Source organism: Melitaea cinxia, chromosome 12 (assembly GCF_905220565.1).
Source record: "Melitaea cinxia chromosome 12, ilMelCinx1.1, whole genome shotgun sequence".
NCBI lineage: Eukaryota > Metazoa > Arthropoda > Insecta > Lepidoptera > Nymphalidae > Melitaea > Melitaea cinxia.
The window spans coordinates 1,121,539-1,132,766 of record NC_059405.1 but is presented as its reverse complement, the minus strand read 5'-3'; the positions used below and the strand labels follow the sequence as shown (position 1 = coordinate 1,132,766).

At 33.1% G+C, this 11,228-nt stretch overlaps 1 protein-coding gene across 1 annotated transcript; it reads right to left on the bottom strand.

Annotated features, from left to right (window-relative positions):
- Window positions 1–9,866: 9,866 nt before the first annotated feature.
- LOC123658618 (GS homeobox 1-like) lies at window positions 9,867–10,775 on the bottom strand. Its single transcript, XM_045593986.1, has one exon. It carries the CDS (start codon window positions 10,773–10,775, stop codon window positions 9,867–9,869), a length of 909 nt encoding a protein of 302 aa, XP_045449942.1.
- Between the last annotated feature and the right edge of the window lie 453 nt (window positions 10,776–11,228).

The following is an 11,228-nucleotide window of genomic DNA, read 5'->3' as shown; positions in this document are numbered from 1 at the left end:
TCGAAAGCTGATATTTATCATATAGTCACATATAAATTTTATCGAGATCTGATAACTACTTTTTGAGTAATCTTTGATAACGCGTAGTTGCTTGACTATTTTTTCGTCGATCTACGTTGTATTACTTGTCGATGTAATTAGAGTCGGTTTTTTTTTTCGTTTGCGAGCAAACACAATTATTTTAATGTATGTTACTTCAGAACTTTTGAGAAGGTGGACCGATTTCGACAATATTTTTTTAAATCGAAGGGTGGTGTGTGTTTTTTGGTCTCATTTAAATTTATTTGAGATCTAACAACTACTTTTTTAGTTATATCTAATAATGCGTTTTTACTTGACTACTTTTGCGTCGACCTACGTTGTATTATACCGCGTTACTTTTTTTCTGAGTGTATAATTCAATCGAAATCTTATGTTTATCGTGTGGTCATATTTCAATTTCATCGAGATCTGATAGCAACTTTTTGAGTAATCTTTGATAACGCATACTTGAGTATTTTTTCGTCTCCCTACGTTGTATTATTGTCGATGTAATTGAAGTCGGTTTTTTTCGTTTTCGAGCAAATACAATTATTACTAGGTGACTTATTACGTTGTATTATTTATCCATATTAGAGTACAATTTATTGCAGTATCCACTTATACGTAAATATAAATATTGACGTATTCTTAATTCTATGTATTATATAATTATATAATATTTTCAAGGTAATCCTTATCTTTATGATCTCACACCACAGTTGGTCCACGGTTGGTAGTACATTTTAGGATATTTATTTATTTATATTGTTATATGATATTCGATACAAAACAGAAAAAAAACATACTTTCTTAACTATATATACTGTACATTATATTTACATAAGTATTCATCTAAAAGTGCAAGGACTCGATCATTGCAATCCCGCAGTAAACTTTGTCCTCGATCAAGATCCAACTACTCCAGCTTTTTATTTACAAACTATTTTACTTGAGCTTACCTCAAATGCACTCAACTTATGTAGATATATAGGAGATTATCTTTTTTTAGTTCCGTTAAAATCAACATTATGATAGTAGAGATGGTTTAGTTCATATGAGCATGGTGTTTGCAATAATATCAGGTGATACATACAGAATGACAATACTGGTAAGTCTCGTATAAGTAAAGCTTTTAAAAGTATCTTGTAAGTCTAACATTTTATATGCCAAATAAATTTATTATTTTGAGTTCAATAACAAAAATAGTTGTTTATGTATATTATCAAAACATCGACCTCGAAACTAGATATCAACTGATTTTTTGGAATTTTCATATATGGCCCCCGGTATGAAAAAAATATGAGAAGTAAAATCTACTGAACGAATGACCTCGTTACGCTTCTCATAACGCCATCTATTGGCTATCTAGATGACGTTATTTAAAATGAAATGAAAGTGTTCGATTTGTTTATTTGACCGTATTAATATTTTTATAGACAGTCAATCTGAAGGAGTAAACTTCAGTCGTGCATCGAAGCTGATGCACACTTTTTTTTACTATACAGTGGCAAAAAACATACGGTCCGCCTAATTTTAAGCGGGTACCGTTTGCTGTGGATGACCGACCATATGAACATAGCGCATCCAAAGGAGTTCCGACCTTCTTTACCACAGAAACATAATTCGAAAGTAAGAAGTACTTTTGTAATCGGACTGCTCCAGATTTTAAGCAAGATATTTCATACTAAGCCTTACCCATATAATAATTTTTGATTATCAGAATTTTGATTCTAAAAATGAAAAATTATTCTTAAAATTAGCCGTTGAAGATACACGATCATACTTTTGGGACGAAGTTCCTTATGGGGCGTTGTGGAGGAGTACCCTAGCTGCCCAAAAAGCATCTGTAAAGTTAAAAAAAGCCTAAGATTTTTATGTATAGTAATGTATGATGGCTATGCTATATCTAATGTATAGTTTACGCGATGACTGCTATTATTATTGCAGTTTGCTATTATTATTATATCATTCGATAATTATTATATATTTGCATAAATCACTGTAAATAAAATAAAGGTATTAAGATAATTAACTGATATTTAACTGAGGTAGGGCACAGCAGGGATTTTCTGCTCAAAATATGGAGCAGCCCGACTGGGGTAGTACCTCGACCTTACAGAAGATCACAGCTAAATAATACTGTTTTCAAGCAGTATTGTGTTCCTGTTGGTGAGTAAGGCGACCAGAGCTCCTGGGGGGGGGGGGGGATTGGGTCGGCAAGGTGCTTGCGATGCTTCTGGTGTTGCAGGTGTCTATAAGCTACGGTAATCGCTTACCATCAGGTGAGCCGTACGCTTGTTTGCCGACCTAGTGACATAAAAAAAAATTGTAAAGTAGTTTTATTTTAATTTTTATCGATAAAAAAATCATAATAAAAAATGTATACCCGAATAATTATTTTCTTTATACCTCGAATAGAACTTGAAATTAATATTTAACTTTGTTACGTAAAGATGAAACATACACTAAAAACCATATTAACTGTGACTTAACACATAACAATAATGGCATATTTACACCATCCAATATCCATAAAATGCCGTTAACCGCAGGAGTGATGCGTGACAGCAGGTGAACGTACAAAATTGATCGTAACCAATGTTCCGTTAAATAAAAAACCAATAAGGGCTACTTGTCGAATGGATTCCATGTTTATCGTTATTAAACCTACATCGAGCAATGAATTTATAATCAAAATGGCTGAAAAGAGGTAATGTTGAGGAATTGTGGTGCAAAAGTCGCAGTTATCCAAGCGGTAAATTTCCTATTAAGGCTTACTATACTGTATTTAATAAACTCAACATACAAGCAGCTATTTATTCCGAAGGCGGACAATTTAATGACTCTGTTTTAAGTAACTACTCGTAAACAGCCACTCTGGTGTAGTGGTGCGTGTATGCGCCTAAAACATCGACGTTTGACGGGTTCAATTGCCTCTCGGGATGGATATTTGTATTTGTTTAAGTATTTCTTTCTGGTTTGGATGTGTGCTTTGTGAATCTTCCCACCGTGCTTCGGAGAACACGTTAAGCCGTCGGTCCCGGTTGTTATCCTGTACACTTGATAGCAATCGTTACTCATAGTAGGGAATATATCCGCTGACCCGCATTGGAACAGCGTGGTGGATTAAACTCTGATCCTTTTCCTACATGAGGAAAGAAACCTATGCCCAGCAGTGGGATATTATAGGCTGAAGCGTGAAGCGTAATCCTCTATTTCGATCAAAATAATAATATCATTCATCATCATTCCAGCCTATTGCAGTCCACTGCTGGACATAGGCCTCCACAAGTTCGCGCCAAAAATGCGTGAACTCATGTGTGTTGCCCATAGTCACCACGCTGGGCAGGCGGGTTGGTGACTGCAGGGCTGGCTTTGTCGCACCTAAGACGCTGCTTCCCGTCTTCCAGCCAGCGGTTAGATGGTTATCCCGCCATCGGTCGGCTTCTTAAGTCCCAAGGCGGTAGTGGAACCTTGTTATCTCTTAGTCACTTCTTACGGCACCCACGGGAAGAGAGGGGGTGGCTATATTCTTTGGTGCTGTAGCCACACAGCACAAAATAATAATAAAACACGAAAACACCACATAAATGGAGAACAAGATAGATTTGGATACACAAACGATGCGACAGCTTGTACTAAACATTACAACAATGGTCCGTGACGAAACCGCGTTCAAACTTCGCAAAATACTTTTTGAAACAAATTTAAATTTAAATTTATCAAGGATCAAACCTGATCCATTCGTTACACTAGCAAATGATATTGCATTATATTGTAAGCACAATTTACATCAAAACGTTGTATCTCACCCAAAAACTATTAAGGAAAAAGCAACTTAATAGTAAGACCCAGAAAGTTTAAAATAAAATAATATTAATTAAGTAGTAAAAGCTTAAAGGGATGTAAACGTTTCTATAAATCTTATCGTTAATCCAAAAAGAACTCTAATTGAAGGAACTGAAGATCAAGATTTAATTATCATAGGAACAACAGCTGCTTATAATTCAAAAGTAGGAAAAGGCAAAAGTATTGATGAAAGAAATTATACTTTAGTTATTTGAAAATAAGATTGTATTTCAATTGTAGTTTGGATTTGTAAGTGATAACATACGATTTGAAAGCCGTGACCTATTAGCAGTGACAAAACATACGGTTGTCAGCTTGATACAGGATTTATTGTGGGGTTGGAGGTTTATGTATTCTCTATAGCTCTTATGTTTAAAGAGATAGAGTCTATTTTAAACCGATTCATTGACCCTTGAAATTGATTGTTTGGTATCGTTGAGTGTATCAAATAATTAGAAGCGTAACAAGGGATGGATCTGTTTGTTGTAATAAAAGTTTATATTTATTTTATTTATTAACAATGGTCGTTAAATTAAGCACTGTTTAGGGTTTAATAATTAACGGAAAGGATGCTTAAAATAGTACTAATACTACTGTAATACTGGTCTTATTTTGTTTATTATTATAATAGCAGGACACTTTGGTTGAGGCAGGGCATAGAACGAAATATCATACTCAAAGTTGGAAACAGCCTGTTTGGAAAGCTTAATAGCAACGGTAGTAAGGTGGCCAGAGTTCCTGGGGAGTGTCGGGGTTAGTGTTGGCTTTGCGCTTGAGATACTTCTAGTGTCGCTGGCATCTACAAGCTACGGTAATCGCTTATACATCAGGAGGGACGTTGCTTGTTTGTCGACCTAGTTGTATAAAAAATGAATACTTCAAAGTCGATACAGGAGACAAAAATGTATTTTCTTTTACTTTTATCTGTCAATCTGTAATTTGCAACCGCGATGTTCTTATACGTAGGTATAATAAAACTGTAAGATCGCCAATTAAGTAGATTGAGAGTATTGCAAAAATTTGTTTTGAGGACGCACTAGACATTGAAGTAATTTTTTAATTATTACCCATCTGTATTTTAGCAAAGCGTCATGTTGTAACTTGTCAATATTGCAATTTGACCATACATAGTCTAGAAACTTAGGAAGAAGAACAAATCTTAGATTTGTTTTGTTTGTTTATCATTGAAAATATAATGATAAGTACAATGTTTAATTCGTAAATACGAAAAATTTGAAAATATTTTTCTAAAAGAAATTAAATATTTAAAAGCGTTGATGACAAATCTTAATGGATTTTTGATCGAATTTTGTGAATCCTTTGATCTGGCAACCTACTTAAAATATCAATTTCATTTTAATGACAAAATGTACACTTTCTATTATTTAGGTTCTATAAGTCAGAATAAAATACCATTAAAATAATATTTACATAATGTTCGTTAATATTTAGATATCGTTAATAACATTGACTATTAAATAATGTTTGTATATCATATATGACATTAAAATATTAATGTTCTAATAAATCAATTAACATGTTACATTTTGTGACTTTGTCACGTCTTATTTATTTAAAAAAAGTTCTCATTAAAAAAAGTTTGTTGGTTGACAAATATAAAGAAAAAAATATAGATACGGTTGCGTTATAATAACGAAATTAAATGACGCAAATTATCAACAAATAAACTTTTCCCACCCCACTCGATCGCTCGCTGAGAACTAATACAAATAAATCAGATCAACAATGAGAACACACTTAATGACAGCTCAGACGTAAAGAAGAACCGGCTGATGAAAAACAAATTCAAAATGGTTTCCAAATTCAAATAGATACCAATGAACTGCCGCGTGGCGTTCTATGACTTTACTAATATACAAATGCATTTTTCAAAGCTTTTATCAAATTAAATTCAACCTTATTTTAAGCTATTAAAGACTACATATTATTTTCAGAACTGATCTTTGCATTTTATTGAGCTACTGCAACATAGCAGAGTTCAAACCTAATACAAACTTACAAATGCGTTTAATAATAGTAATCGTAATCAAATTTGATCCTTATCTCGTAGAGATAGCGTTGTTGGTAATTTTTGGAATAATAATAAATTTTTCTGGTAATTCGGATGCACGCGTCCTGCCATAGATAATAAATGGTTTCGGCAAATAATTACGTTATTTGATTTTAGATGGATGATGGTCGTTCGCAAATATTCCCTCGTGGGAGCTTGTGGGGCTTAACTTTACGTTGTGATTTTATAATTGGACTTGATTATTGGGAGCTAAACAGACTGAAATACAATATGCTAGTTTTTTTTATATTTGATAGGGTAACTTGATTTTAATTAAAGGTTACAATTTTTCTTTAATGGCATTATATGATCTACTGATTATTATTATTTTTACTTTAGAATTTGTATTAAAATTGTTCAATAAAAAACCATAATTCATATTTTGAGCATCTTGGAACACTAATGATATTAGACTGAATATATTTTTTAAATCAACTTCCTTACTCCTAACTTCGTATTGAAGTAGGTAGACCGTACACTATACATAATCAGAATAATCATAAATTTTTTACCAAATTTAGGGGATTTTCAACTTATTAATTTTAACACATAAAAACTAAAGAAAACTAACACGATTCAGCCTGTAACATCCCACTGGTGGATAGGCCTCTTTTCCCATGTAGGAAGTAGTAGTAGTATAATCTCCGATAGATTAATCCACCACGCTGTTCTACTGCGGGTTATCGGGCTTATATGTATAAGTAATATTAATATATAATAATATATATCGGGCATATATTGATTTAAAATTCAAGTTTACTTCTTTAATTTTCCTGTGTTCAAACTACTACAATTGGTAGTAAATAAATAAATAATTACCTATAACATACATAATTATAGACAATACGGTCGTCTGTTCCTACAGTGAGCATATGCAACGCCTGATATAGCTACATATTTTTTTTTTTTGATAAATACATATTATAAATAATGACAATATATAGATCAATACATATACCACACCCAGACTCGAGGTGGGTATCGAACCCACAACCCCCAGAGCAGAAAGCAGGGTCACTGCAAACTGCGTCAATGGTCTAGTTTAATGCATATAGGTACCTTGTTTGCATTCATTCATTTACTATCTAAAAGCTTTTAATTGATTAATGAACGTTGACAGTACCGACAAATGGATGGGCTGGAAAATGCTGGCCATTTCCGACGATGGCACCCGTGTTTTAGTTTAGAATGTCTTTTTTTGCGTAATGTATTTATCATATCATCTTATATAAGTAGTTATTTATTTATTAAATACAGAGTGAGCACACAGATACATTATGCAAACGCGATGTAATTGTTGTTAACAATCTCTTACAGAACTTAGTTCTGAAAATATTCGTAATGCCGTAATAATCGGAAATCGGAATCTATGCTGATACTAGAACGAGAAATAGTTACTATTTTTGTTTTGTCTGTTTGTAATGAATAGTGTACTACTTTACCGATTTTAAAAGAAGTTTTTCGCCAACAGAATGAATGCTACGTTGTTACGGATTGTTAGTGACATTTTTAAAAGGAGAAAACGGAATAGTCAGAGTCGTATAGTCGACGCGGGCGAAGTCGCGTGCGGAAAGCTAGTATTTAATAATATGATTATATACTTTATTGCACTCAAAAATACATATAGAAACATAAAATAATATAGTAAGGTTTATGGCAAAGGTGGACTTATCTCTGAAAGAGATTTGTTCCGGTCAACCCATGGCCATGGGTAAGTGTTTCATATAGCCAGGCAAATAGTGCAAGAAGTATTTATTAAGAAGAAAAAAAAATAAACAACAAAAAAAATTATTGGATAGTAAAATTTATATATATACAAAAATGTAACATACTACATATTAACAAATACATATAAAGATACACACCAAAATACAAATATACTTATACAAATACATAATTACACTACATATAATTACACTTTTTGTGAAATGATAACTATGATACTAACGAATGTTATTCATTTACTCATTCGTTTTTCGCACAAACATACAGTTAATTACACAATACAAAAAAAAAAAAACGAGTGTGCTTTAGACCACACGACCGAAATAAAACTTCTGCACAATATGCCTCCATTATCTCTTAGATATACGAAACGTAACTGGCTATGAGAGAAAGAGAGAAAGAAAATGTGTGTTCGCACCTCTCTCTCTTGCTCCGATCACCTTACTCGATTACACTTTTCGTAAAGCTCTCGTCACGCATTCATCAGCTTACTCCTCAATTCAAAAATCTACACCAGTCAGTATTATTACAGATCTCTTCCAGATAACTAATGTGGAATAAATAAAGACATTTGGCCTCAATTAATGAAGGTGTCAACTTGTAAGCAATCATTAGTCAGGATGGATCTACATCAGACATATCAATTAACCTTGCGTCTTCCCTGTTGTATTGTTTATTGTTGATTGGCCAAATATTTCGTGTGGTTTTGGAACCATTGAAAGAAACTTTTTCAGACGAATATACAAATATTAATTATTTCACGTTGATTTAAAATTATATTTTTTTTTGTGAACATATTTTAGCTGACATATCCCAAGGGTAGTACCATGATAAGGAAACTGGGATCTGATGATGGTGTTCCGGAAAAATCGAGGGGACTCTTCGAAAATCGTAGTGGCAACTAGAATTTTTTTCGTCTACTTACGTTGTATTACTTGTCGATGTAGGTAATTGAAGTCGGGTTTTTTCGTTTGCTAGCAAACACAATTAATTAGTATTTCTAAATCTATTTACGTGGTTTAGTATCGTATATGATTGCTTTCTTATTGGATTTGTGTAACCTTTTATTAAACGTATGTTACTCTGTCATGATAGCTATCAAAGTGAGAGATTAAATCAATTGTCACGTTTCCTTAAATTTTCTATTTAAATTATATTAATTTCTATTCTATGAAATATGGGAAAACATAAAATAAAGAAATAGCCGAATTTGTTTAGCTTATTGATCTTGAATTGATCAAGTGTAAAATTTGGATAGGGTTCCATTACATTTTATTTTTGTTTGACTTACTTTACTATTCTCATAATAGGATTAAAACTAGTGGGACAGTAGGAACGATGCAGTGGTGTGATTTTTCATTAACTCTAATAGACTTTGGTTCTTTGATTTGACTTGTTTATTTATTTATAATGAAATTATAAATTGGTAATATTTTCAACTAATATTATTAGTAATTTAGTACATATTACTTTGTATAATAATGATGTAAGTTTTTTTAGTATTATCGAAAAATAAATTGATACGAGATTGTACCCATTACGCAAATGAAAACAAGGATAAGAAAAAAAATTAAATAGCTAAAATTACAAAATGTAACACAAAAATACATGAATATGAATATTTTTTTGTATGCTTAATTCGAAAAACTGTACCTTAACTTTTCTTGTTTCATAGTTCTTCTTATTTATGATTCGTCAATAACTTAAAACTATTTTTTTTTAACTAAAATAATTTACATTTAGTTGGAACTAATAATTTCTAAGAAGATTTTTATCAAACAGTATGAATCTCCTTCAATACCAATTCGGTAATCGGTTTTTATTCAGATCGTAAACAAGGCTAGATAGGTACCTACGTCAAATGAAAATATCCCGATACCCCGCAACACTTGAGATTCCAAGTCCCTAATAAAATTAGCGATGCCATTCTATCCATCCCCTCGAATATCATCCGACGACATTCCGCAGAGAAATCAAACAGGATAATTCTATATCGTATAAAATTTATTTATATCTAACAAGCGGTAAAAAATTTACGAAAATATATTTTCATATCACCATTCAAATTACAAATATTTATAAATTAATATTTACATTAAAATCACTGCATTTTTTTAAATCACTAAAGTTCTTTCGGCTTCAGCGTTAGCACGTCAAACACATTACTTTAAAACTAGTTCAGAAATTAAGTTTCCTAAAGTCACGAATATCTTGAAAGGTTCTGCGCTTCGAAACTTCCGTCATGGTCGCTGACCACGTCTATTTGTTCCTGGTCGTTTTCACACGATGTCGAACTGTTTTTGGAAGAGCAAGAAGCCTTCGAGCAGCAGCATTTCTTGTTCATTCCGTCGCTAGTCATGGGACTCTCTTCCTTCTTCAACTTTACACGGCGATTCTGGAACCAGATCTTCACTTGTTTTTCAGATAATTTCAGCCTAGAAGCGATTTCGATTCTTCTCAATCTCGATAAGTACATGTTCATTGAGAATTCTCTTTCTAATTCTAGAAGCTGGGTTCCTGTGAAGGCTGTTCGTATACGCTTACTAGAATCTTCTTTCAAGGGCATCCGTTTTAGATCCTTGGAGTAGCCCGGGAGAAGTTCCTCGGGATGAGCTAGTGGCGGACTCGGCGTACCGTTTCTACTTTCACTGGATAAAGACGGTGATCTCTGACCTTGGCTCTTTGAAGGCGATATAGCAACAGGTTTATACGGATGATGCAAGTACGGAGAAACTGACTTTTTTCTTTTATTCACAAAATTGACTGGTTCATCTTCAGATTTGAAATAAGTTTCAAATGAACGACTCTCATTCTGGACTGGTTCGTAAACTTCAGGCTGACGAGGAAGTTGATTAATGAGAGGATACCGAAAGTTTAGGTGTTCTAAAAACGGTCTGAATAAATCCGGCGTTCGCTGTTGATGTTGCAACCCAAGAGTTAACAGATTATTTAATCCTCCTGGATAAGGATATGGCAGAAACTTTGGCCTTGTGTCTAAATGATGCGACATTAAATTTGTGTAAGTATGCAGTGGATTATTAGACAAATCCGTTTTCTTGCAATCCTTCGTCTCACTAATTAACGCGTCCACTAAGAATGAACGAGACATTTTGTAGTGCTCCGCGTGCCGTTCGAAATGTGACTGATTACGAAGGGCGAGATCATCTAAAGTAACAATTACAAAAACTACCCCCACTTAGTGCACCCCATTGTAAATAAACACAATAGGCCTCACTCGAAGCGTTTTGGCAATTATTTGGCCCGTCCCACCCTTTTGTCGGCCGTCAGCCCCAACGTTAGTGAAAAAAAAACGTATTCTTATGAATGGAACATTTTAGTAGCTATGAATAATTTTGTATGACTCGCTAGCATCCCTCATATCTGTCTCATTAAATTCAATTTGGTTACTGTTTTAGCGGGACTAATAAAATTTACATGCGTACGTTTTCATTGTTGTGTTATTATTGCGAATATTAAATTTTTATCAGTTAATTATTATTCGATAACTGCTGTGTAAAAATTACTTCAATCAAATACTATAATTTAAACTAACTTTAAGGAC

What these genes read in the sequence shown, in the direction of transcription:
- LOC123658618 (XM_045593986.1), bottom strand. Translation starts at nt 10,775, where the DNA reads ATGTCTCGTTCATTCTTAGTGGACGCGTTAATTAGTGAGACGAAGGAT.